Source organism: Platichthys flesus, chromosome 18 (genome assembly GCF_949316205.1).
Source record: "Platichthys flesus chromosome 18, fPlaFle2.1, whole genome shotgun sequence".
NCBI lineage: Eukaryota > Metazoa > Chordata > Actinopteri > Pleuronectiformes > Pleuronectidae > Platichthys > Platichthys flesus.
The window spans coordinates 21,262,788-21,289,344 of NC_084962.1; the positions used below are offsets into that span (position 1 = coordinate 21,262,788).

At 46.6% G+C, this 26,557-nt stretch overlaps 6 protein-coding genes across 7 annotated transcripts in view; 4 read left to right on the top strand and 2 right to left on the bottom strand.

The window, feature by feature from the left end:
* The first annotated feature begins 4,262 nt into the window (after positions 1-4,262).
* Positions 4,263-6,069, top strand: sox11b (SRY-box transcription factor 11b). The gene has a single exon (XM_062410705.1). It carries the CDS (start codon positions 4,323-4,325, stop codon positions 5,406-5,408), a length of 1,086 nt encoding a protein of 361 aa, XP_062266689.1. The 5' UTR covers positions 4,263-4,322; the 3' UTR covers positions 5,409-6,069.
* Positions 6,070-7,379: 1,310 nt separating this feature from the next.
* Positions 7,380-12,714, top strand: LOC133973315 (uncharacterized). Its single transcript, XM_062411084.1, has 4 exons — positions 7,380-7,526; positions 8,452-9,218; positions 9,322-9,491; positions 10,997-12,714. Exons 2-4 carry the CDS (start codon positions 8,490-8,492, stop codon positions 11,913-11,915), a joined length of 1,818 nt encoding a protein of 605 aa, XP_062267068.1. The 5' UTR covers positions 7,380-7,526; positions 8,452-8,489; the 3' UTR covers positions 11,916-12,714.
* Positions 12,715-13,468: 754 nt separating this feature from the next.
* ubr7 (ubiquitin protein ligase E3 component n-recognin 7) lies at positions 13,469-19,994 on the bottom strand. The gene is made up of 12 exons (XM_062411085.1): positions 19,790-19,994; positions 18,509-18,630; positions 18,065-18,198; positions 17,787-17,847; positions 17,336-17,431; positions 17,198-17,251; positions 16,955-17,060; positions 16,782-16,855; positions 16,534-16,698; positions 16,147-16,312; positions 15,993-16,054; positions 13,469-13,817 (listed from the first exon to the last, which is right to left on the bottom strand). Exons 2-12 carry the CDS (start codon positions 18,623-18,625, stop codon positions 13,725-13,727), a joined length of 1,128 nt encoding a protein of 375 aa, XP_062267069.1. The 5' UTR covers positions 18,626-18,630; positions 19,790-19,994; the 3' UTR covers positions 13,469-13,724.
* A 642-nt stretch (positions 19,995-20,636) lies between these two features.
* si:dkeyp-55f12.3 (uncharacterized protein LOC568418 homolog) lies at positions 20,637-22,804 on the top strand. Its single transcript, XM_062411088.1, has 2 exons — positions 20,637-20,861; positions 22,452-22,804. The coding sequence occupies exons 1-2, from the start codon at positions 20,672-20,674 to the stop codon at positions 22,541-22,543; spliced, it is 282 nt and encodes a 93-aa protein (XP_062267072.1). The 5' UTR covers positions 20,637-20,671; the 3' UTR covers positions 22,544-22,804.
* Position 22,805: 1 nt separating this feature from the next.
* On the bottom strand, positions 22,806-24,459 carry tmem251 (transmembrane protein 251). 2 transcript variants are annotated; one of them, XM_062411087.1, is made up of 2 exons: positions 24,352-24,459; positions 22,806-23,616 (listed from the first exon to the last, which is right to left on the bottom strand). In XM_062411087.1, the coding sequence occupies exon 2, from the start codon at positions 23,606-23,608 to the stop codon at positions 23,234-23,236; it is 375 nt and encodes a 124-aa protein (XP_062267071.1). In that variant the 5' UTR covers positions 23,609-23,616; positions 24,352-24,459; the 3' UTR covers positions 22,806-23,233. The 2 variants fall into 2 exon arrangements, with proteins under 2 accessions (XP_062267071.1, XP_062267070.1); XM_062411086.1 differs by lacking the exon at positions 24,352-24,459 and adding an exon at positions 23,724-24,322.
* A 549-nt stretch (positions 24,460-25,008) lies between these two features.
* LOC133973325 (E3 ubiquitin-protein ligase TRIM50-like) overlaps positions 25,009-26,557 on the top strand; it is an 11,421-nt gene continuing 9,872 nt past the window's right edge. Inside the window, exons 1-3 of the mRNA XM_062411098.1 lie at positions 25,009-25,334; positions 26,008-26,134; positions 26,236-26,406. Of these exons, the coding sequence (XP_062267082.1) occupies positions 25,234-25,334; positions 26,008-26,134; positions 26,236-26,406 (399 nt within the window). The 5' untranslated portion in view covers positions 25,009-25,233. The remainder of the gene's footprint in view (positions 25,335-26,007; positions 26,135-26,235; positions 26,407-26,557) is intronic.

Below are 26,557 nucleotides of genomic sequence, written 5' to 3' on the forward strand. Positions count from 1 at the left end.
CAGGATGGATGAAGGTCAGTCCTGACAGACCTGAGATCAGCTGGAGCTCATGAGCCAAACACTTCCTTCATCGGGATGAGAACGACAGGAGGAGCGGGTTCAATGCTCACATTTAACCAGATCATCTGTATCGCCCCCAGTGTCTGGCTGCAGTATAGGTCATACACCTCCTCCATGTTAGCAGGTGGGACATAAACCAAATTTAAAAATAAATGTTTAAAGATGTTTCTGTCATTCAGCTCGTTCTTCTCTCTCTGATGTTTGTTCACGTGTTTCTGATCAGTTTGGTTGAGTCAGTTATCTGATGATATATAAACAGGCTGAGACTGACTCCTGATTGGTTGAGAGCGTGTATGGGCGGGACCTCGATACCACAGCTCCAGTCCCTGATCCCTGCAGAACAGACTCAGACGTCCTCACCACATGATGGCAGCGTCCCCCCCCCCCCTCTTCTTTCTCATGTTAATCTTCTGTGTTCTACAGAAGAGGGGGTTCAGGCTGCAGCTGCCCTCCTGTGTATCAGCAGGCATTGACCCCATAATTAGGTTAAAGAGCCGGGACCTCCGGGGGCTGCTGCCGCACACAGGACCAGGATCAACACACAATATGACTTCACTGACACCAACAGGAGTTCAGTGTGTTCTAATTCTCTGTGGTTTGATTGACACTTTCTCTTTCGTTTCCATTTTGATAATTTCTTCTTCTTTTTTATTTACGTTTGATTTGATTCAATTTTATTGTCTTTGAACAAACCACAGAGACTTCCACACCAAAGCAGAACAAGCTTCTGCACCAGGCCTATAATGTGTGTTTGAACCTTTCCTGAAGCGGGGGGTAATAATCTAACAAATGAATGCTAGGCACCACATATAAGGGCGGTACGAGCTGATCACAGAAAACGTCGGATCATGAACTTGTGTCTGAGGTCGTGTTTCAGTCTGGACCAACCGGAAGTGACACTTCAGTAAACAATGACGCAGATGTTCTCTTCCTGATTGGTTCTCATCAGTCACATGACTAGACTACCAGCGGTGAATACAAAGCATAGCTAACACTTCCTGTCAGTAACACTTCCTGTCAGCAACACTTCCTGTCAGCCACACTTCATGTCAGTAACACTTCCACCATGTCGTCGCTCAGAGAAAAGAAGTTCTGATTGGATGTTGTCTCTCTCGTCCATGGCGCCGGGCGGTTGCTAGACCCTGGTCATGTGGGTTAGGGTTAAGGCTGAGTTATAGTCCTGCGACTGCAGCTGCATGGACGGACTTGTTTTGGTTTGTGGTTCCCCAAGGGGTTGCGTGTGTTAATTCCCTGCTACTCAGGGCGCAGTAGCAAACAAAGAAGAGACGTCTTCTTCTTCGTCGACTGTTTGTTTACATCACCTCTCCGGCTCCTCAGAGCCTCTTTCTGGCGGACTAATCCTCCAGTCAGTGACGAGTTATTCAAGTGGTCATAGTGTCGGATCTCTTCTGCCAAACGCTCTCTATTTGGTCCATATTCTTCTATTATGGACCAAATAGAAACTAGACTCCGGACAGGATGTAGTAAGCAGACCAATCACATCCTTGCGGGCTGCGTGAAGCTTGCGTTGCTTTGTCGTATATTTAGAAAAATCTGCGGACGCACGCATGCACGAAAGGGGCGTGTTGCGTGTCTGCCTTAAAATCAGCAGACACGCAACACGCCCCTTGCGTGTCTGCTGATCACGTCACAATCATCGTCACGTGATGATTGTGACGGTGCAGCGAGTCACTGTTTCCATCAGGTCAACTGTCACACTCTCTAATTCAACTCCTAGAAACCAGACCACTCTTCTGATGATGCCTTCAGGGACAGTCGGACATCACAGGTTTAAGAGTCTGTAAAGTGGATCAACCTAAAATATTTAATGCTGCTGGCAACCACGCTGCGTGGCTGACAGTCGTCAGTGCTGCTAATAGCTATTATTCAAAATGGTGACCTTTGACCCCTTAAGAGTGGCCCCTCCCACAGCAGATGGAGCCCCCCCCTCTCACTGACACACACACACACACACAAACAAATACACACACTTGTCTCTTTATAGCTGTGAGGACACTCATTGGTATAACCTTAACCTTAACCTCCACCTTAACCTTCATATAAACCTTAGTCTAACTAAAACCTTAACCTCAATGTAAACCTTAACTTAAACCTGAACCTGAACCTCACTCTCACTCCAAACCTAAACCAGTCTTAGCCTTCAAACAAGTCCTGGAAATAATGAGGAAAGTTCAAAATGTAGGTTCAAGACTCAAAACCAAACAAATACACACACACACACACACACACACACAATGTGACAACATTACACTGCAAAAAACGTTCCCTTGCTTTATGTGTGTCACTGGTTCCACAACATGATGCAAAGTTTAAATCCTCACCATACCCCCCCCACACACACTATCTCCAGACCACCACCATCTGCTGCAGCTGTCGCTCGCTCCAACCGTCACTTTAATTGACAATGAACCACAAGACGCAGCGATAATTACAGCTTCTCTTCTTCTCTGGGATTCAATTCCTCCTTTTCAGAGTTCATCTCAGCGCGCCTGCCATTCAAGTCTGGCATCTGCCCCCCCCCCCCCCCGGCCTGCTGGGAGTTCTGTGTTGGCAGTGATTAGCGAGCCGGCCTGTAACCCTCAGAGGTGAAGTCGCCTGGAGCAGAAAGTCTCGCTCTGTTTGTTCAGTCGCGGGGAATCTGTGACAAAGAAAAGACTCCTTGTGGTTTTCTGGTTTTGTGTCTCCTCCCTTTTTCCTTCCTTTCACTCCTTCCCTTATCTTTTCATCTTCTCTTCCCTTCAAGGACGGAATCAGAGCTTTATGAGCCGAGCACGTTAGCAACAAAGAGCTCTGGGATGTTTATAGGAGCCACTTAAAGCTCAAAGAAACGCCTCTGAGTTTGTTTCATTTCTGTAACTTAACTTTTATTTTCTTGAACAGACTGAAACCGAGACCAGTCGTCACTTTGTCACTTTATCACCAAAGGATTCATTCACTTTTTATTCAGCGACTTTACACACGATGAATTTCAACCATAACTTGTAAATAAAGATGGATCGTCATACTAAAGCAACACGACAACGGTTTTCAGACCTGAACTGAAGCGTGTTCCCAACAAGTTCCTGGAATGATGACAAGTCAGTGTGGGAGGAGCCTGAACATGTTTGTGATTCCCTGATTTTCAATAAGCACAAAAGTTAATAAAGATGGACGACGTGACGCCATCTAAAGGTGAAATAAAAAGGTTTAATCTGCCACCTGGTGTCTGGCTGCAGTATAGATCACAAACCTCCTCCATGTTAGCAGATGGGACATGGACCAATGTCTCCTCATTAACTGATTACAAGTCTAAGTAGATAGAGTTAGGGAATAAATGTTTGTAGAGATGTCTGTCATCTCAGGTCGTTCTCATGTCACTGATGTTGGTCGAGTGTTTCTGATCAGTTTGGTTTTTATCAGTTATTTGATTTAAAAACAGGCGGAGACATGATGATTGACAGCTGAGACTGACTCCTGATTGGTTCAACACCAGCTTTTAGCTTCATGTCTGGAGAAAGGAACCTGGGCCTCTTCTTATTTTCTTCCACTGATGATGAAACCTCGGAGCTTCTCTTCTTCTGATGATCAGACGCTCTCTGGCCAGGTGAGAATCTCCTCTGCTGGTGGAACGTCACTTCCTCTCCAGCTTCTGTGATGGTTTAAAAAATCACTCTCCAGTGAGGCTTTCTCTGGACGTGCCCCCCTGCTGCTCTGCACATGAATAAGCCCCCCTCCGCCCCCCCATTCACACACACATCCCCCCATTCACCCCCACATGCACGCACACACACAGAGTCTCAGGGGGAAACAGTGTTTGAGCAGGATCCAGAAGTAACTGGTGATTCTTCAGACGTAATAAAAGAATCAGTACAAACGTCACTCGCCTACATCTTGCTCCTGTGACGTCAGCAAGTGTCCACAAGGCCCGACATTTAAATTCCACTCGAAACTGCTTTAGGCTAAAAGTCCACGACCGGAAGTAACAACTCTACCATGGACCCTTGGGCAAGAGAAAACAATAAATAAAACAATAAAAAAAACAATAAATAAAACAATAAATGAAACAATCAATAAAAGACGCAGTGACGGCCAGATGCTGGTGGGCGGGGACACGGGGGGGTAAGCGGAGCTGTGATTCGCTGGAGCTGGTGTGGTGGCGGGGAGGCTTGGGAGAAGAAGCGCGCTGATTGGTTCAGGGGAGAGTCCATGATCAGCTGGTTAATAACCCGCCGGTTTGAGGAAGAGGATGAGGATGGTGGAGGATGAAGAGGAGAGGTGGACACGCTGCGGCTGATAAACTGGAGACAAACACGGACCCCAGTCAGAGCCACTTCCCCCGGGACGCAGTCTCAGTCCGTGGCCGCAGCTGTGGAGCAGGAAGCCGGGTCATGGTGCAGCGTGGCGGGGCCGCGGAGCCGGGGTCCGGGCACATCAAGAGACCGATGAACGCCTTCATGGTCTGGTCCCAGGGCGAGAGGAGGAAGATCATGGAGCGCTCCCCCGACACGCACAACGCCGAGATCTCCAAGCGGCTCGGGAAGCGCTGGAAGATGCTGAAGGACACCGAGAAGACCCCGTTCATCCGGGAGGCGGAGCGGCTCCGGCTCCAGCACATGGCCGACCACCCGGACTACAAGTACCGGCCCAAGAAGAAGCCCAAGACGGAAGGCTGTGCGTTTCATGCGGGGAAGCCAGCCGCTCAGTCCCCGGAGAAAAGAACCGGTCACAAAAACTCCGCCAAGAAACTGTCCAAGTTAAAAGCCGGTAAAGCGGCGGCGGGTTCCGGCCGAGCGAGCAGCCGCCTCCCGCAGCCCGCGGACCCCCGGTACCGGTACGTATTCACCAGCAGCTTCAAGAAGATCGTGAAGCGGGAGTTCACCGACGATGAGGAGGACGAGGACTCCGAGGAGGAGCCGGAGCTGAAAGCGGAGGAGGAGGACGAGCCGTCCCGGTACAACCGGAGCCTGAGCTCCTCCGACCCGGAGGCGAGCGGCCGCCTCTTCTACAGCTTCAAGAACATCACCCGCCAGGGCAGCGGCTCCTCCGGGTACCCGGCCTCCCCGTCCCCCGGCCGCGGGGACGACCTGGACGACCTCCCGGCCGACGGGAGCGACTTCACCCTGAGCCTCGTGGCCGGGTTCCACGCCTCCTCGGAGCCGTGGAGCTCGTCCTGCAGCCCGGGGAACCTGAGTCTGTCCCTGGTGGACAAGGACTTGGACTCGTGCAGCAGCGAGGGCAGCCTCGGGTCCCACTTCGACTTCCCGGACCACTGCACCCCGGAGCTCAGCCAGATGATCGCAGGAGACCGGCTGGAGGACCACTTCTCTGACCTGGTGTTCACCTACTGATACTAACCGGGGGGACCGAGGCTGCTGCCCGGCATCAGGGCTCGGGCAGCGGGGACAGACTCTCTCTACAGACTTTATGGATTTAGTTTGAACTGAGATCAGGATTCAAACCTGCGGAGCGGACGCGAGTCTGTCACCGCCCCTCCAGCTGTAGGACATGACAAACCGAACATACCTCATCTTTTTATCTCAGTATTTTCAGACCTATTTTTCTACAGGTTCGCTTGATTCTCTTGTTTTCATTGGACAGAGTCTCCGGTGGGGCGGTTCGCTTCCTCCCTTGCTTCACAGCCGCTGCAGTTGTTTTAAACGTTGTTGTTCATGTTGTGTCAAATAAGTTCAGGACCTTTGTTCCCGAGAGAAACTGGATTTCAGTTGTTTTTGATTTCGACACATTTTTGTGTTTTGCTCACTGTCATTATTTTGTGCAATATAAAAGAAAAGAGGAAAAGCAGCATCCTGAGTTTCTTTGTGTAGCAGAGGAGGAAAGTGTTGTTGTTCATGATGAATAAATCAGCTGGAACTGAGTCACCTGCTCCGACTGGTTATTAATATGAAGAATAACTTTGTGTAGCACTGAAACCAGGTGCCTCACATGTTCATGGGATCTCATGGTTTTCACAGTAAAAAGACTTGAATGTTCAGGTCACATGACAAACGACTTGGTTTCTCACTTATTTCTCTTTTTCTACATTTAACACATCTGAACTTTTTCAAAACAGGTTTGATGTATTTGAGCACAAATGTTTTTTATCTGCGTCACTTGAACACACAACAGAAGTTGTGTGTCTGTCGCTGCAGATGTAACACAAGACAGTCACAGGTGGAACACACAGTCTCTGGACTAAATGAAGAAACATTTGATCCTGGAACATGTTTCATTCTCAAGTCCTTCTTGTTAGACCTGTTTCTGAAGTGAGCCGGTGAAGGTGACCCGAGTCTCCATGGACTCGATCCTCACAGGGAAACCATTTACTACAGTAAAGAGATTCACTTGTACTTCTACTGCAGTACTGAGTGTCTGGACGCTTCCCTTCGGAGCACATGAAGAAGTTCCAGGTGTGAAAAGGTCAAAGTACAGTTTGTAGTTTTACTCTTGAAGCTGCTCAATAAAGGATCAGTGGTCACATGACGTCAGTTAATCTAAACAACTCTTCTGTCTACATAGGGTTAGAATCTGGTCTGTGACAGTTTTTAACTCCTGGTCATTAATTCATCTTTTGGTTATTTACTTTCTGTGAAACTCAGAAGGAACCTGAGGTCTTCAGCTCCTGGTTTCTCTCGGTCGGCAGCAGGATTCAGTTCCTTCAGACGAGAGCGTCTAACTTCTACTGCAGGTTTTCTACGACGTCTTCAGAAAGTTCAGATGTTTCATATTGATCCTTAAATAGATTCATGTTGACGTTCATTTAATGCTACATCGCACTTAAATATTCAGTTGTTAAAGAGAAATGTTGAGTCTGCTGTTGTTGTTCAATGTTCTGTAATAAAACTACAGACACTCAGCTGGTCTGTGGTCTGAGAAAGAACCTTCTGTTTCTGTGTCACTGACTTTCTTCTTTATTAAAAAGTCTGAATTCTATTGTAACTTGCTGAAAGCTGCAGAAACTCTTGAATCCATGTTTTCTACATGATTATAGAACTGCAAACACTTCATTAAACAGCAGGTAGAGCTGTGCCCTGACCCTAACCTAACCTAACCCTGACCCTGACCCTAACCCTGACTCAGAGACAACTTGTCCCCCTCCTTTCTGACTGAGCAGCTCCACAGTGTCACGTGGCTTTCTTTCTATCAAGTTCAGAAGTTCATGATTTATGTGGCTCCTCCTCCTTTGGCTCCTCCTCCTTTAACTGCTGCTCCAGCTGTTTGTGTTCTTCAGCCTTATTGGTCCATTTCCGGTCTGTCACCTTGAACAGCTGTTTCACAGACTGACGGCTTCCGGGACACAGCTGCAGGTTCACTGAGTTCCATGATGTCACAGTGGGGACATTGTGGGCGGAGCCTCTTTGGAGACGCGGCTTCCCTTTCCCTTTGTCGACCTATAAATAGACACGAGCTTCTTCTCCAGCAGAATAACAGAGAGACAGCAGAAGAGACGCGACGCGCACGAGAAGCAGGTGAGTGCACGTTTGTCCTTCTGTCGCAATCAGGGACGTTTGGTTGAGTTAGAGTTAGTTTAGTTTAGTTTAGTTTAGTTTAGTTTAGTTTAGTTTAGATTAGTTTAGTTAGTTTAGTTAGAGTTAGAGTTAGTTTAGTTTAGTTTATTTTAGTTTAGATTAGTTTAGTTAGTTTAGTTTAGTTAGAGTTAGTTTAGTTTGAGTTTGAGTTTGAGTTAGTTTAGTTTAGTTTAGTTAGTTTAGTTTAGTTTAGTTAGAGTTAGAGTTAGTTTAGTTTGAGTTTGAGTTTGAGTTAGTTTAGTTTAGTTTAGTTTAGTTAGAGTTAGTTTAAAGTTTAGACTAGTTGAGGTGGGGGCAGTCAAACGCATTATTTGTGTGCTCAAAACTATAGAGAGACAAGAGTGTGTTGAGCTCAATCGATCTTTAAATGATAGTTTAGAGTTTTTCATTGTTTGATATTAACAGTTTATTATTGATTATGTTGAACATATTTCTCTGACTCCGAAACTGCAGCTGAGTTTCTGAGAAGTCACGTGACTTCTCAGAAACTCAAAAGAGAGAGAGAGAGAGGGGCGCAGATAGAAAGGGAGGGAGCGAGAGAGAGAGGAAGGGAGGGGCAGAGGAGACAGAGTTTATAAACAACTTGACATTTAATCTCAAAGGTCTTTATAAAATATATAATATGATGGATGTGTATAGATAAATACATGAATAAATACAGAAATGCAAAAATCAGTCAGCATTGAAAGGCAGAAGTAGTAGAACTGGATCATCACACTGCTGCGACCAATCCTGCGTGAGACTGAGGTTAGGACCGCCTCTCTCATTAGCATACGGACACAGAAAGACAGAAGTAATCAACTTGTTCGTCTCTTTAACGTCAAACGTCCTCTCTCTGACCCGACCTCTGACCTTTGTCCTCCAGCCTCACGTTCATCTCACTGACAAACTCCAGGAAACATCATGACCACCGCTGACAGGCTGCTGGAGCAGATGTTCTCCTGGATCGACCAGAGGAGTCGCTGTGCGGACCAGCTGGACAAACTGGCCCGGGAGCTCGAGTCCCTCAGGCAGAATTGCAATGGCGGTGAAGCTGTGGGCAGCTCGATGGCTGTGGTGGGGGCTGCGTGTCTGATCGGTGCCGGCGTCACCCTCCTCACCGGCGGAGCAGCTGCTCCTTTTTTAGGTGTGTTAGGAGGAACATATTTAGGAGCAAGTGCCGTCATCTCTGTGACCACGAAACTCCTCGAGCACTTCCTGTCCGGCAGCACCATGAAGGACGCAAAGGAAATCGAAGAGAAAAGCAACGAATTAGCAGAAGACATTCAGCGACTGTTCGAGAAACTCAAGTCGGAGAAGAAGAAGGCGAACAGATCTGCCGACCTGGACGACTTGGACAGACACATCCTGACAGACATCCTGAGAGCTGTGGCCAGACGAAATGGAGTGAAGGTCGACTTTAGGATGATCGGCAACCAGCCGAAGTGGTCTGGTGGAGGACAACATCACACAGGGCTCAGTCCCGGCCTTCTCAACAATTCGAAACTTGTGGGCGTCGCTGGAATTTTAGCGTTTTTCACGCTCCAGTCATTCGGGAAGGAATCCAAGTTTCTATTTGCTAAAGGAGCTCAGCAGCTGATCCAGAGAATCTCTGTGACTGGACTGAAAACAGTGCTCAAAGGAGGCGGCATGGTGAGATCCACTTCCTGTACACACACACCTTCCTATTCGATTCTTAACTGATCTGATATCATCTGATAATTATCCTTTATGATCTGTTTCGATCAATCATCAGCTGGTGGGAGGAGCTATTGGAATGGTGTTTGCACTAAATGATGCGATCGACAGCTGGACAGATCTGATCAAGAAGAACAATGTGACTGAAGCCAGCCAATCCCTGAGAGACACAGCCACAGCGATCCGAAAGATCTGCCAGGCCCTGAAGGATCAGTTTGAAGAGATGAAGTGAGTGATTCTCAGTTTCTGCTCCTGCAGGTTTGTGTCCTCAGGTAAAGAGCTGCAGACCGAAGGTCAACACATCCAAACCACTTCTACAACGTGACCTTCACTTCTCAGCAGTGAGAGCAATATTTTCCATGATGTGCTGTTACATCAGGTTTTGTCTCAATTTAATGAGAAAAGCATCAGAGGTTCAGGGCACAACCTTCACTCCAAGCAGTTTGACCTTTTCTAATATTTACATCTGCAAACTAGGAAACACAGAGCAACACCTTAATGCAGCCTGTTAGAAGCTGTTCCTGACATGTTCCTGACATGTTCCTTATGTGTTCCTAACGTGTTCCTGATATGTTCCTGACATGTTCCCTACGTGTTCCTGACATGTTCCTTATGTGTTCCTTATGTGTTCCTAATGTGTTCCTGACGTGTTCCTTATGGTTTCCTAACGTTTTCCTGACATGTTCCTGACATGTTCCTTATGTGTTCCTAACGGTTTCCTGACATGTTCCTGACATGTTCCTTATGTGTTCCTGACATGTTCCTGACGTGTTCCTGACATGTTCCTGACGTGTTCCTGACATGTTCCTGACGTGTTCCTGACATGTTCCTGACGTGTTCCTGACATGTTCCCTGCATGTTCCTGACATGTTCCCTGCATGTTCCTGACATGTTCCTGACGTGTTCCTGACATGTTCCTGACATGTTCCTGACGTGTTCCTGACATGTTCCTGACGTGTTCCTGACATGTTCCTGACATGTTCCTGACATGTTCCTGACATGTTCCTGACGTGTTCCTGACATGTTCCCTGCATGTTCCTGACATGTTCCCTGCATGTTCCTGACATGTTCCTGACATGTTCTGCAGGTTCTGTATGTCTGAACAAATGTCTGAGTCAGTGTATCTGGAGCTTTTCCTTCAGCTTCTTAGTAAAATGTCCGTCCAGAAGGTCCAGATCCAGAACGTCTACCAACTTCCCCTGGTGTGAATCTGGACACTAGAGCAACCAGGGAGACAAATCTTGTAGCAGCCAATCAACCAACTGTTACCTCGAACCTTCACATCCTTCATAATTGATCTATTTTCATTGACACCATTAATTACTTGTAATAATTCACTGACTTATTTGGGTTAGGGTTCAAGGGTCAAACAACCAGATTCAGAGCCACAGTACGTACAATCTATAGCTACATACGCTAATGGCTAACGCTAGCAACGACAAAGTGGACGATGAAGACAGTCAGAGACTTCTCTAAACATAAATCACACAAATCGTCCCCTACGATGAAAGGACTAGTTGACACCTACTAACACTCAGTGATCCGGATCCTCGCTGTGACGACCCACTGGTGATGAACAACCTTCATCTCAATTCACCGTGTTTCAACTATCCTTTAGACACTAGAACAGCAAACACACATTTGAAAAATCCACTGGGAGTTTCCACTTCTCAATTGAGTGTAAAATGAGTTAGAAGTGGTGCTAACTGGACCTTCTGCTGTTTGATTCACAGGCAGATGCTCCAGAAGATGGCAGAAGAACAGGCCGAGCGGGCGAAGGTTAAAAACATTATTGAAAACCCAAACAGGAGCTCTGCAGAAGAGGAAGAATTGATAAGGTATAACAGGAAAACATGTCAGATCAAAGAGGTGCGGCGATGGCTGGGGGAGAATTCAGGGCCGCAGACTTTCCTCAGACTTGTGGATTTGTTTCGATTAATGAAAGATAAAATCAAGAAGTCGCAGGAGGAAAAGTCTAATGATGAAGATATTGAAGTGGACATCATCTTTGTGGCTCACGGATCGATCAGAGACTCCAGGATTCCAGCTTCCTGTCTGCTGCCTACGTCCAACATCCAGGACGTGCTCCTCTATTCCCCCTGGAACTGTGTGATCAATGCTCTGGCAGCGTACGGCATCGCCACAGGACTCATGCAGCCTGGGCACAGAAGGTTTAACTGTAGGCCAAACCGTGGCTGTGAAATTCCTAATGAAGGACACAAGCCCAGGAAACTGCCAGATGTCTGGAACTCAATGAAGGAAGCAGGACTGATTCCCAACATCATGGTCACTACTCTCAAGCATCCAGAAGATTGTGCATGGAACGGTTTTGTCTATCTCACAGGAAAATATGGTTCACCACGGAGAGGCCGCATCTTGGTCCCGTTCATCCTCGGTGGTCTGAAGGTCACCATCCCGTTCTGCATCGTCACCTGGGGCATATCTCTGGTGCTGTCTTTCTTCGGGATCAAAGCCACCGTCCATCTGGCCGCCTGTCTGGGTGATAGATCTACCAAGCAGAAGTTTCCCAGAGAGTTCCTGGAGGGTCAGTACTCCTACACTATCGACAACACCGGGATGACATCATGGCAACCCATGTTACCCATCACCCACCCCGACCTGTACAGGAGCCTACAGGCCACATTCCATTAGACGGATACAACTTCAACATCTTCTGGAGATGACAAGTTCTGTTCCAGTGAAAGTTTTGTGCCTCAAGCTGAACTGATTTCCCAGCTTCATATCGGTATCAACAAATAATCCCATTTTAATCTGAGAGATGATTTCCACGGCCCGGAACCGTGTTCAAGATCTACCATCAATTTGAGAACTTGTATAAAAACGATCAGCTGGAGTCACTGAGCAGCCAGAAAACCACGACCTCCGGTTTCTCCACTGATCAGAATCACAGTCGATCCTTTCCCCCCCTCGACACAGATGAGTTATGAACGTTAGAAATCATATCTACTGTGATCTAACCCTGAAGACGGGCGGCTTGGGCTGAGGGCTCGAGTGGTCGTCCTCCAACCAGAGGGTCGGCTGATTGGATCAGATGTGATATAATGATGTGGAGGAGTCGGGACGTGTCAAACATGATCGCACCTGTAATGGAAAATTATATAATCATATTATACATGCTTATGTAACCACACTTATCTGTGCTTACGCATATCACGTGTGAGCAGGTGTGTGTTGGTGACTCACTAGCTGCCGGTCTCTGGGATCCGGACATCCAGCCACTGATCAATTGCTGTCTCCTCCAGTCTTATCTTCTGGGGTGTACGTCACATTTTCACACACACACAATTTGCCTTATACGCAAACACATCACCTCTATTTGTATGAAAGAGCAAAACAGACAATGTTTGTGGGTCTTCCCCAGCTTCACGTCTGCATGCTGTCAGATCGGTTTGACGTCTTTGTCAGAGAATAAACGTAACTTGAAAGACAACTAGAGTCTTTATTTGAGAAAATGATTTCCTCCACACACCTGAGCATCAGGTACCTGGTTCGATTCCCGACTGGACGGACCAGCGTTTCATTTCTCTGACCTCAGTCAAATAAACAGCCAATGCTAGGATCACCTCCAGCAACAAACTCTGTGTCCCTGTGACCCCGGAGACTCATCAGTTCATCTCAGTCTAAATATTAATTTGTACCAAATTTAAAAGGATTTTCTGAACTACTGCCAAAAAGAAATAATCGAAAAAGTCCCCAAAAATTACCTGTATGTACTCGTACAATGTAATCTGATTACTTTCTGGCACGCAGACCCTGATGTATTTGTTTCCAAGCACACGATTACTCTGCTAATATTAGTTAGCTGTAGATTCTGTCTCTAATCTTATTGGTTGTACACATTAAGCATTGCTACATGATGAGGTCACAATGAGGTCACAATGAGGTCATTCCCACAAATTGACATCTTCTACACCCAAACGTTTATGTTCAGATTAAATCAGCCGGAGTCTTGTTGGCGTGTGAACCCAGGAGATGTTTCCTGTTCTGCTGTGATTGGATGAAACAAAGTCTTTGTGTTTTAAAGCTGAGATGAGAAGTTACCTGTGTAACCTCAGGCTTCCAGGTCCGGGCCTGGAGCAACATCTGGAGCAACATCTGGACAAACAACGATGACTCCATCAAACAGCACAGATTGAAAGCACAGGTTATCATGTGATTGATCCGGAAATATGAGCAAATCCATGTTGGTTTTGTGGTTCAGTTTTATTGATTTTCATTATAAAGAAAAACACAAATAAACATTAGTTAGTGACCTTTGACCTCTGAAACAAACATTAAAAACAGGATGTTCAGTTTCTCAAAGCTTCAAAATAAACACGATAAAAACCAGTGTCCAGAAATCACAAACATCAGCTGATCGACAGGAAGTGATGTCGCACGAGATCAGGGACAGGCCAAGGCTCATCACATGGTTCATTAGAGGTCAAAGGTTAAAGGTGATCAGGGGCAGTAGAAACGTCCGTCGTCGACTCTCCTTCTCTTACGAGTCTGCTGCTGCTCGAAGAACTGACGGATGTCTTCAGGGGTCACGACCTGTCAGAACAATCACATGACGTCATAGGTCACAAACTATCAGAGAACAGTCACATGACAGATGTCACGACCTATCAGAACAGTCACATGACATCAGAGGTCACTGACCTATCAGAGCAGTCACATGACATCAGAGGTCACGACCTATCGCAGAACAGTCACATGACATCAGAGGTCACGACCTATCAGAGCAGTCACATGACATCGGAGGTCACAACCTATCAGAGCAGTCACATGACATCAGAGGTCACTGACCTATCAGAGCAGTCACATGACATCAGTGGTCACAACCTATCAGAACAGTCACATGACATCAGAGGTCACGACCTATCACAGAACAGTCACATGAAATCAGAGGTCACAACCTATCGCAGAACAGTCACATGACATCAGAGGTCACGACCTATCACAGAACAGTCACATGACATCATAGGTCACGACCTATCGCAGAACAGTCACATTACATCAGAGGTCACAACCTATCAGAGCAGTCACGTAACATCAGTGGTCACAACCTATCAGAACAGTCACATGACATCATAGGTCACGGCCTATCAGAGCAGTCACATGACATCAGAGGTCACGACCTATCACAGAACAGTCACATGATATCAGAGGTCAAAACCTATCAGAACAGTCACATGACATCAGAGGTCACAACCTATCAGAGCGGTCACATGACATCAGAGGTCACAACCTATCAGAGCAGTCACATGACATCAGAGGTCACTGACCTATCAGAGCAGTCACATGACATCAGTGGTCACAACCTATCAGAACAGTCACATGACATCAGAGGTCACGACCTATCACAGAACAGTCACATGACATCAGAGGTCACGACCTATCGCAGAACAGTCACATGACATCAGAGGTCACGACCTATCACAGAACAGTCACATGACATCAGAGGTCACGACCTATCGCAGAACAGTCACATAACATCAGAGGTCACAACCTATCAGAGCAGTCACGTAACATCAGTGGTCACAACCTATCAGAACAGTCACATGACATCAGAGGTCACGACCTATCACAGAACAGTCACATGACATCATAGGTCACGGCCTATCAGAGCAGTCGCATGACATCAGAGGTCACGACCTATCACAGAACAGTCACATGATATCAGAGGTCAAAACCTATCAGAACAGTCACATGATATCAGAGGTCACGACCTATCAGAGCAGTCACTTGACATCAGAGGTCACAACCTATCAGAGCGGTCACATGACATCAGAGGTCACAACCTATCAGAGCAGTCACATGACATCAGAGGTCACTGACCTATCACAGAACAGTCACATGACATCAGAGGTCACGACCTATCGCAGAACAGTCACATGACATCAGAGGTCACGACCTATCACAGAACAGTCACATGACATCAGAGGTCACGACCTATCGCAGAACAGTCACATAACATCAGAGGTCACAACCTATCAGAGCAGTCACGTAACATCAGTGGTCACAACCTATCAGAACAGTCACATGACATCAGAGGTCACGACCTATCACAGAACAGTCACATGACATCATAGGTCACGGCCTATCAGAGCAGTCGCATGACATCAGAGGTCACGACCTATCACAGAACAGTCACATGATATCAGAGGTCAAAACCTATCAGAACAGTCACATGATATCAGAGGTCACGACCTATCAGAGCAGTCACTTGACATCAGAGGTCACAACCTATCAGAGCGGTCACATGACATCAGAGGTCACAACCTATCAGAGCAGTCACATGACATCAGAGGTCACTGACCTATCAGAGCAGTCACATGACATCAGTGGTCACAACCTATCAGAACAGTCACATGACATCAGAGGTCACGACCTATCACAGAACAGTCACATGACATCAGAGGTCACGACCTATCGCAGAACAGTCACATGACATCAGAGGTCACGACCTATCACAGAACAGTCACATGACATCAGAGGTCACGACCTATCGCAGAACAGTCACATAACATCAGAGGTCACAACCTATCAGAGCAGTCACGTAACATCAGAGGTCACAACCTATCACAGAACAGTCACATGATATCAGAGGTCAAAACCTATCAGAACAGTCACATGATATCAGAGGTCACGACCTATCAGAGCAGTCACTTGACATCAGAGGTCAGAACCTATCAGAGCGGTCACATGACATCAGAGGTCACTGACCTTTCCTTCCGCTGCAAACGTCTGAAGAAAATCCTTGAGTTCAGTTTTCATGTCGTTGTATCCTGAAACAAAAACACAACAACCAGAATGTGTAGAACTTGTAGTTTGTACTTTCATTTGAGGTACTTGTAGTTTTCCGTGTGGGGGTGCCCACCGTGGATGATCTCCAGCTGCTGCACTCGGTTCAGGTTGTCGAGTGCTGACATCAGAGGGTCGGGTCCCTGTTGCGTCTGTTCGCTGTTCTTTCCTTTTCTCTCGTAGGCGAGGACGGTGTCCCACTCGTCCAATAAGAAGGACAGATTAGCTTGAGACAGACGCTCCTGAGGACAGACACAGATCAGTTACGCTCTGCTCCGTGTTGTGGTTTTTTAAGCTCTGAGAGAATCTTGGGTGAAGGCCTTCACTTTGCAGAACGAACAGACAGGAAGTCACACGTGATGATTTGAAGACTAACTAGTAACAGGTGGTCAGTGTTCACGTCATGTGATGTTACGGATCACAAGCCTATGACCTCACGCTGACATCATGTTAAACTGGTTACCTGGCAGGTGGAGCAGGAGCAGAGTCTGGAGCGCCACCCTGACGGCCAGAACACAGCGCCTGACCGGAGTCTGGTCTGACCAACCCTCAGCAGGTCCTTCAGTCTGCAGCTAGACTCCGCCTCCTCGCGGCTGCGCTTACTGCCGGGCTCGATGACGTCATCCACCTGATCCACCGTATAGATCATTCATCAATGACATGGATCAGAAGAATGGTTGAGCATGACTCTGAACCATGGAAGTCTCTCACCTGTGGTTTGTCAGCAGCGTCTGGGTTTGATTCTCCTCCTGGTTCCTCCTTCACCTGAGCCGCTGCACCTGAGACTGAACAGGAAGTGAGTCACACGCAGGAAACACGTTACACGCAGGAGACATGTCACACGCAGGAGACACGTCACACAGCCGCGGTGAGTCGGGACCTACCTGCCAGGAGATCAGCGTAGGTCCAGAGGAATTCATTTTTATTCATACACAGCTCACAAATCATCTCCTGCAGCTCGACACAGTCGGGAACCTCACAGCCCAGGTGCTGCAGGTGCAAGGGAGGGTTGAGGGTTGACCACCAGGGGGCATCACAACAAGTACACAGCACCATTCAGATTATGTAATTAAGAAAGTTTGGACTGTTTGGTTTTTAGTGGAGACGCAGCGAGAGCACAGACTCACCCTGCCATGCAGCCAGTCCTCACACACCACACACTGAATCATCTCGTCCTCCACCTGGACACACAACCAGCCAATAAGAGAGACACACACAGTCAGTGGAGTCCAGAGCTCACCTGGGGTCAGGTGGGGGGGTCTCACCTGGTCGTCGGGGTCGGGATAAGGTCGACTGCAGGTGCAGTAAACTCCAAAGAAGTTGTGACTGTATTTATTCAGAGTGTTGACCTCGTCTTTATCCTGAAACACACCACTCGTGTTCAACGCGCATTGTGGGGACCACCGGGTAACAGAGGTTATATAGAGACCTGACGGGTGATTATGTATTTATAAGGAAGCCAGGTCACAGGTTCATCTACCATGTTGGATCAGGGATGAACTGATGTTTATTTAAAGTATAACTTCACTTCTGAATCTGACTCTACCTACTTCTCAAAGAAGGTTTAAGACACCAGGTGGCGCTATGAGCCGTGTTCAACCCATGAAGAGCTGATGATAAACATGATCCTAAAACCATGAACCTGTTGGATCAGTTTACAGCTGAAGAACATGTGTGTTCATTTCATTTGTGTCATTTTACTGGATGTGGACTAACAGGATGGAGTTTACACTGCAGCTCTGTGAACTTCCTGTTTCCACAGTCACAACGAAAGCTCCTGCAGAAAAAAACACACAGAAGAAAAAATAAAAGAAACACCAAATACTTTATTTATTTAAAACAGTTTCAGTCCTTTTATAATTTTTTGACTGACAGAGCATTACATTATTATCAACACAGCTTTACGTCTTCACATGTAACAGCACATTGGCTCAGATCAGAACTCACGTTGAGACAAACTGATCAGGGACGAGAGTGATGATGCGTTTGCTCACCTCTTGGTGTAGAGTTCAAAGAGGTCGTGACCTTCATGACATTTATATGAACACGCCAAACACACTCCTGCTGCTTCTCCGTCTTTTGGTGTACAAGTTTTACAGGCGTACAGAGCCTGACGCTTCACATATCCCTGAAAACACACACACACACACACACACACACACACACACACACACACACACACACACACACACACACACACACACACACACACACACACACACACACACACACACACACAGTCACACACACACACAGTTACATATGAAGCTCATCTTAGATTTAAACAAGCCCAAACTGATACAAACTATATAATAATAATATAACAATAATAATAAAAATCCTTACAGATTCAATAGGGCCTCTCACCATTCGGTGCTCGGGCCCTAATAATAGCTGGTTGGTGCTGCTACCTGCTGGTCAGTGTGTGCATTGCGTACCTGAGGGTAGGAGCAGTGATCTGAGTCACTTCCTGCCAGAACAGCTGAAGCTTCTTCCTCCAGCTCCTCATCTTCCTCCAGAACATCCACCAGGGACACCGTCTGCTCCTCAGACATGTTCACTACAACACAGGGTCCACCTCAGGTCAGACTGCTGTCTGTCTACTGTCTCTACTGCCTGTCTACTATCTGTGTACTGTCTGTGTGCTGTCTGTGACTGTCTGTGTCTGTCTGTGTCTGTCTACTGTCTCTACTGCCTGTCTACTATCTGTGTACTGTCTGTGTACTGTCTGTGACTGTCTCTACTGCCTGTCTACTGTATGTGTGCTGTCTGTGACTGTCTGTGACTGTCTGTGTCTGTCTGTGTCTGTCTCTGTCTCTACTGCCTGTCTACTGTCTGTGTGCTGTCTGTGACTGTCTGTGACTGTCTGTGTCTGTCTGTGTCTCTACTGCCTGTCTACTGTCTGTGTACTGTCTGTGTACTGTCTGTGTACTGTCTGTGACTGTCTCTACTGCCTGTCTACTGCCTGTCTACTGTCTGTGTGCTGTCTGTGACTGTCTGTGACTGTCTGTGTCTGTCTGTGTCTGTCTCTGTCTCTACTGCCTGTCTACTATCTGTGTACTGTCTGTGTACTGTCTGTGACTGTCTCTACTGCCTGTCTACTGTATGTGTGCTGTCTGTGACTGTCTGTGACTGTCTGTGTCTGTCTGTGTCTGTCTCTGTCTCTACTGCCTGTCTACTGTCTGTGTGCTGTCTGTGACTGTCTGTGACTGTCTGTGTCTGTCTGTGTCTGTCTCTGTCTCTACTGCCTGTCTACTGTCTGTGTACTGTCTGTGTACTGTCTGTGTACTGTCTGTGACTGTCTCTACTGCCTGTCTACTGCCTGTCTACTGTCTGTGTGCTGTCTGTGACTGTCTGTGTCTGTCTGTGTCTGTCTGTGTCTGTCTCTGTCTCTACTGCCTGTCTACTGTCTGTGTGCTGTCTGTGACTGTCTGTGACTGTCTGTGTCTGTCTGTGTCTGTCTGTGTCTGTCTCTGTCTCTACTGCCTGTCTACTGTCTGTGTACTGTGTGTCTGTCTCTAATGTCTGTCTCTACTGTCTGTCTCTGTCTCTACTGTCTGTCTCTACTGTCTGTGACTGTATGTCTGTGTGTGTCTGTCTCTACTGTCTGTCTCAGTTATCCTCAGTTAGCTCCAGTTAGCCTCCTCATGGAAACCGCCTGTCTCTGCTTCGTGCTAATGCTAACGGTGTTAGCTCTGTTAAGAAATAAACACACTCACCGAGTCCAACCGGGACCGGAAGTAGAAGCAAAGTCTTTCCAGCGTCTTATCAGTCTGTGGAGCAGCGGATCAACTGACCAATGTCCAATAATATCCAATAATATCCAATAATAACCAATAATAACCAGCTCCGTGTGACGTCCAGAGGATCAGAGCTTTGTTGTCAAACTACTAGCCACAGCTAGCTGATGACAACATCCGGTTCACTTCCGTAGGTCGTCTTTGGCGGCAATCTAAAACTAAAATTGGCGGTAATGTAAGTCACACGTCAGCGCATTGAAAAACGGATTGAGTCAATACAGAGCAGAGTGCTGCCTCCAGTGGGCTGGTATGGTACTCTTTGCCCTTTAAGGTTGGATGCTTCTATATTATTAATATTGTGAGGAGGAGGATTTTATATTCTCCTTGTAACAGGAAGTCAGTGTAGTGATGTATGTATGTGGTGTCTGTCCCTGGTTGTCTTCAGGACACGTGCTGCAGCATTTAGGACAAACTGCAGAGTCTTTAACGACTTCCTGCTGGAGCCGGATAATAAGGAATTACAATAATCACGTCCAGATGGAACAAAGTCCTGGACTCGCTCTTCTGCATCTTTTTGAGAAATGTCTGATTTTGAGATGTTACGAAAGTGAAAGTGTAGAACTTCTGCTTTATCTAAATTTGATAAGAGCAACTTGTGTTATCCTGGTTTTTGTATCCTTAAATTATGTTTGAAGTTTAGCTAGATCTACAGGATCCTGACAGGAACAAAAGACGAGTTTATTGCGCTATAAAAATGTATGGCTAATATTTGTCGATTCAAATTAAATATATATTTTTTATGATATCCTCAATGTTTATATTATAGTGGAATTTTACGTAAGGCACCTGAAGGCACTCACGATGACGTCAGTAAAGATGGCGCTGTCAGCGGAGCTGAAGCTGAGAGACAAACACACACAGAGGATCTGCGTTCGAGTGGACAACGACCTGAGTTCTCTCAATGACGGAATAAAGGAGCTGAACGTGAACGTGTCACAGCTTCTCAGTGACCTGGTGGAGCGGGAAAAAGCCCGAGGAGCCTGCGCAGCTGGTCAGTTACCTGATGCTAACAGCACACAGCTAACACCTGATGATAACAACATTGAGCTACAACCACAGAGCTAACTCCTGATGCTAACTCAACAGAGCTAACGCCTCAGAGCTAACTCCACTGAGCTAACACCACAGAGCTAACTCCTGATGATAACACCACAGAGCTAACTCCTGATGATAACACCACAGAGCTAACTCCAGTGCTAACACCACAGAGCTAACTCCTGATTGTAACTCCATAGAGCTAACACCACAGAGGTAACACCACAGAGCTAACTCCTGATGATAACTCCAGAGCTAACACCACAGAGCTAACTCCTGATTGTAACTCCATAGAGCTAACACCACTGAGCTAACTCCTGATGATAACACCACAGAGCTAACACCACTGAGCTAACTCCTGATGATTACACCACTGAGCTAACTCCTGATGATTACACCACAGAGCTAACACCACTGAGCTAACTCCTGATGATTACACCACTGAGCTAACTCCTGATGATTACACCACTGAGCTAACTCCTGATGATTACACCACAGAACTAACTTCTGTTGATAACTCCAGTGCTAACACCACATAGTTAACTCCTGATTGTAACTCCATAGAGCTAGCACTATAGAGCAAACTCCTGATGATAACACCACAGAGCTAACACCACTGAGCTAACTCCTGATGATTACACCACTGAGCTAACTCCTGATGATTACACCACTGAGCTAACTCCTGATGATTACACCACTGAGCTAACTCCTGATGATTACACCACAGAACTAACTCCTGTTGATAACTCCAGTGCTAACACCACAGAGCTAACTCCTGATTGTAACTCCATAGAGCTAACACCACAGAGGTAACACCACTGAGCGAACTCCTGATGATTACACCACAGAGCTAACTCCTGATGATAACTCCAGAGCTAACACCACAGAGCTAACTCCTGATTGTAACTCCATAGAGCTAGCACTATAGAGCTAACTCCTGATGATAACACCACAGAGCTAACGCCAGATTGTAACTCCATAGAGCTTACACCACAGAGGTATAACACCTGATGATAACACCACAGAGCTAACGCCACAGAGCTAACTCCTGATTGTAACTCCATAGAGCTTACACCACAGAGGTATAACTCCTGATGATAACACCATAGAGCTAACACCAGAGGTAACCCCTGATGATAACACCACAGAGCTAACTCCTGAGGATAACACCACTGAGCTAACTCCTGATGATTACACCACAGAGCTAACTCCTGATTGTAACTCCATAGAGCTTACACCACAGAGGTATAACACCTGATGATAACACCACAGAGCTAACTCCTGATGATAACACCACAGAGCTAACACCACAGAGCTAACTCCTGATGGTAACTCCACAGAGCTAACTCCTGATGATAACACCACAGAGCCAGAGAGAGAACTCCGGTTGGCCTAAATTAATATAATATATATAAATTGACTTTGCTGGAAAAAAATTTTTATTAACCTGATGTTTTACTGACGTCACTGCTCAGGTAAACTGAGCGGCTGTAAACCCAAGATCTGTGTTAGCTGATGTCACATTCACCTGTTTTATCTACTGCAGGTGAGGAAGACGAGGACAGTGATGAAGGCAGTGATGAAGACGAGACATCAAAATGTGAACTACAATGTCCAGCCAAAAGACTCAAACCATGAAAGACTTGACATCAAGATCTTAGGATGATGATGTCAGGTGATCAGTCACATGACTGGGTAGAAACATTATAAATAAAAGCTGTAACAGGTGTGTCTCAGGTAAAAACATTTTTTAAATGTGACTGATCAGTAGTTATTGATCCAGAATCAGTCCTGAACTCTGAGTGGACATCATCTCTATTGAGCAGGACATATGGGGACAGGTCAGGAAGCTGCTGGTCGCCGCTTCAATAAAATAAAAAAATAATTAAACAAGGCAAAGTTTCAATGTTTATAAAGACTTTTAATTTGTGTTTAGACTTGTCATGGTAACCAGTGTGTGTGATGTGACACATGTTACATTAGAAATAGAAAACCTCTGTTCTAAATATTAACCTGCGGAAACCATGGCACAGTAACCTTGTTTCAGGTAACTGGTTAAAGTAGGTGTGATTACTGGATGTGCCGCTGTCACCATATTCAACACCCTCCAGCCAATCACAGCCCAGGACTGTCTGGGATTTCACAACAAAATGATTGAGTTTCAGAGGTCCTGTCAGTCGTCACTGAGGGCAGCAATGACCACCAGTCGGGTCAGGGTGGAGGGTTTACGTCCAATGGGAATGTTACTGTTCAAAAGGCACCCAGGAAATTACATCACGTGCAACGCTAAGAGTCCAGAGCCACTGCGGCCTCGCAGATTGGTCCTCGCTATGTGTCAATCACTGACCCTGCCCTGTGATTTGTTGGCCTCCGGGTGGCGTGGCGGCGACTACACAGCAAGGCGATGCAGACAGGAAGTACGCAGTAACCGACAGCACGGGGGTCGGCTCTCGTGCACGAGAACAGGAAGAGGAAGAGCTGGAGGTAAGGCAGCAGGAAGACCGACACCCACATCCAGACAGGAAGAGACAGTAGGTGAGACCAGGTGAAAGCAGAGGGTGGAGCTGACAGACTGGCCCCGCCTCCCTGCACACGCTCCAAACTGAGTGTGTGCACCTCAAAGACGTAGTACACCGCCATGATGCTGAGCAGCAGGTAGAGAGCCACGCCCACCCATCCCATCCTCTGACGGAAGTTCATCATCCTCCATACTGGTGACAGATAATAAATCAATTGTCAATACAAATTTATAACTATCAACATGAGCTTTATGAACATTAACTTTAGCAACAATGAATTCATGAACGTTAACACTCACATTCAATAACACACATTCAAAATGACCTGACGCAAAATCCTTCTCCACTGAATGTAGTGTTTTACAATTAGACATCTAGTCTGTTAGCAGCTTACTCATCTGTTTGCATCATGTTAGCTGCCTGTTTATCTGTTAGCAACATGTTAGCAGCTTGTTAAAGTTAGCAGCTTGCTCATCTGTTTTCACCATGTTAGCTGCCTGTTTATCTGTTAGCAACATGTTAGCAGCTTGTTAAAGTTAGCAGCTTGCTCATCTGTTTTCATCATGTTAGCTGCCTGTTTATCTGTTAGCAACATGTTAGCAGCTTGTTAAAGTTAGCAGCTTGCTCATCTGTTTTCATCATGTAAGCTGCCTGTTTATCTGTTAGCAACGTGTTAGCTGCCTGTTCACCCGTTAGCAGCATGTTAGCAGCTTGTTAAAGTTAGCAGCTTGCTCATCTGTTTGCATTATGTTCGAAGCCCGTTCATCTGTTAGCAACATGTTAGCAGCCTGTTTATATGTTAGCAGATTGTTAGCATCCTGTGCATCTGTTAGCAGCCTGTGCATCTGTTAGCAGATCGTTAGCAGCCTGTTTATATGTCAGCAGCTTGTTAGCATCCTGCTAGCTCATGTTTTTATCTGTTCTCACCTTCCTTCGAGCTGAATCCTTCAAAATAAAGTTCTGCTGTGGCTCTCAGCTGGATCCCGGCAGCTCCGGGAAGTGCGTCACATCCGACTTCTGCTTTGTCAGCTGACCTCTGGGTGACGTCAGACACCAGCTGACTCTTTTTTATTGAAACAACATTCAAACAAACTGTGGCGCTGTTTTATAGAATAGTATATATCTATTCAAATATATATCTAAATTAAATATCAGCGGAATAAATACAACATGTACAATTTGTTATACAATTTATGGAATATGAATAAATACTATAGATAGAAAACAATTTAATAGAATATACATACTATTAATAAATAAATAGAATAGAATATATAAATAGAATATATACAATATAAAATAGAATATATACAAAATACATTTATACAATCAACAGAATACAAATCTGGTCATTGTGTTTCCTGTATGTCTGTTTCCAGGTGAAGGTGACTTTCAGGGTTTTATCTGATAGAACTTTTTAAAGCAGATTATCAGAAACATTCAGGGACCCTGAGTCACAGGATCATTATTATTGCTTTTAATAATAGTTATAACAATAATAACAATAAAAAGTAGTCAAGGAGGAGGAAGAAGAACAATCAACAGCGTCTCAATACGACCGAAGTTTTATGATATTTTGTCTAACCCTATTTTGCAAACATTCCAAACATAAAGGACCAATCATCGTCCGGCTCCACCCACTTTGTTGGTCTATTCAATCAGCTCAGAGAGAAAAACAACCTCCGTACAGACAGAGTCAGAGCGGCAGTCACTCAAGTCTGGAAGCTTGGATTTGAGGGTCCTGGTAGTTCTGGTCCTAGTGGACCTGGTGATTCCAGACCCGGTGGTTCTGGTGCTGGTGCTGTGGACATGGATCGTCGTCTGAGTCTGGAGGAGCAGCTCAGGTGTCCTGTCTGTCTGGACGTCTTCTCTGAACCACTGATGTTACAGTGTGGACACTCCTACTGCAGGTAAGATGCTGAAGAGGGGACTCACCTGTCCTAACCCCACCTGTCCTGACCCCATCTGTCCTAACACCACCTGTCCTAACCCCACCTGTTCTCACCCAACCTGTCCTAACCCCACCTGTCCTGACCCCATCTGTCCTAACACCACCTGTCCTAACCCCACCTGTTCTCACCCAACCTGTCCTAACCCCACCTGTCCTGACCCAACCTGTCCTAACCCCACCTGTCCTGACCCCATCTGTCCTGACCTCACCTGTTCTGACCCCACCTGTCCTAACCCCACCTGTCCTGACCCCACCTGTCCTAACCCCACCCTTCCTGACTTCACCTGTCATGACCCCACCTGTCCTGACCCAACCTGTCCTAACCCCCCCTGTCCTGTCCTGACCCAACCTGTCCTGACCCAACCTGTCCTAACCCCACCTGTCCTGACCTCACCTGTTCTGACCCCACCTGTCCTAACCCCACCTGTCCTGACCCCACCTGTCCTAACCCCACCTGTCCTGACCCCACCTGTCCTAACCCCACCCTTCCTGACTTCACCTGTCATGACCCCACCTGTCCTGACCCAACCTGTCCTAACTTCACCTGTCCTGTCCTGACCCCACTTGTCCTAACCCCACCTGTCCTGACTTCACCTGTCCTAACCCCACCTGTCCTGACCCCACCTGTCCAGATGCTGTGTGCGCTCCATGACCATGGACCTGCTGGGCCAGCTGCAGTGTCCTGTGTGTCGCTGTGCGGTGGACGGAGACAGTCCTTCTCCCAACGTCACTTTGGCTCGAATTATTGAGGCTCTTCAGGTAAATCCAGCAGAGAGCAGTTTGACTGATCTTCATCTTATCCTGAAGGAACAATGTAATACTGTCGGTGACGTTTTATTAAAAACTAATGAATGGGACAGGAAGTGAGTGTTTCAGGTGGAGCTCAGCTGGAGACGTGTCCTCAACATCACAACCCGCTCAGCCTTTACTGCGAGGACGAGCTCACGGTGATCTGTGGCCTCTGTGGAAGCATCGGAGCTCACCGGGGACACAAGGTCACACCTGTGAGCTCCGTCTACAGCCGCATGAAGGTACCACTCCCTCTCTGGGTTTACAGTGTAGAATTAATAAATGAATCTGTTCATTCCTGTGCAACCATCGTCCTGTTGAATGATTAGTGTGAACCTTAGAGCAGACGTGTTGACCGAACTGAACCCAGAACAGTTTGTGGATGCTGATAAG

What these genes read in the sequence shown, in the direction of transcription:
- LOC133973315 (XM_062411084.1), top strand. Translation starts at nt 8,490, where the DNA reads ATGACCACCGCTGACAGGCTGCTGGAGCAGATGTTCTCCTGGATCGAC. An exon ending in TGCTCAAAGGAGGCGGCATG is followed by an intron (nt 9,219 to 9,321) that starts GTGAGATCCACT and finishes ATCAATCATCAG; the next exon opens with CTGGTGGGAGGAGCTATTGG. An exon ending in GATCAGTTTGAAGAGATGAA is followed by an intron (nt 9,492 to 10,996) that starts GTGAGTGATTCT and finishes TTTGATTCACAG; the next exon opens with GCAGATGCTCCAGAAGATGG.
- si:dkeyp-55f12.3 (XM_062411088.1), top strand. Translation starts at nt 20,672, where the DNA reads ATGACGTCAGTAAAGATGGCGCTGTCAGCGGAGCTGAAGCTGAGAGAC. An exon ending in CCGAGGAGCCTGCGCAGCTG is followed by an intron (nt 20,862 to 22,451) that starts GTCAGTTACCTG and finishes TATCTACTGCAG; the next exon opens with GTGAGGAAGACGAGGACAGT.
- ubr7 (XM_062411085.1), bottom strand. Translation starts at nt 18,625, where the DNA reads ATGTCTGAGGAGCAGACGGTGTCCCTGGTGGATGTTCTGGAGGAAGAT. An exon ending in TTTGAACTCTACACCAAGAG is followed by an intron (nt 17,848 to 18,064) that starts GTGAGCAAACGC and finishes TTTTTTCTGCAG; the next exon opens with GAGCTTTCGTTGTGACTGTG. An exon ending in CTACGCTGATCTCCTGGCAG is followed by an intron (nt 16,856 to 16,954) that starts GTAGGTCCCGAC and finishes CTTCCTGTTCAG; the next exon opens with TCTCAGGTGCAGCGGCTCAG.
- sox11b (XM_062410705.1), top strand. Translation starts at nt 4,323, where the DNA reads ATGAAGAGGAGAGGTGGACACGCTGCGGCTGATAAACTGGAGACAAAC.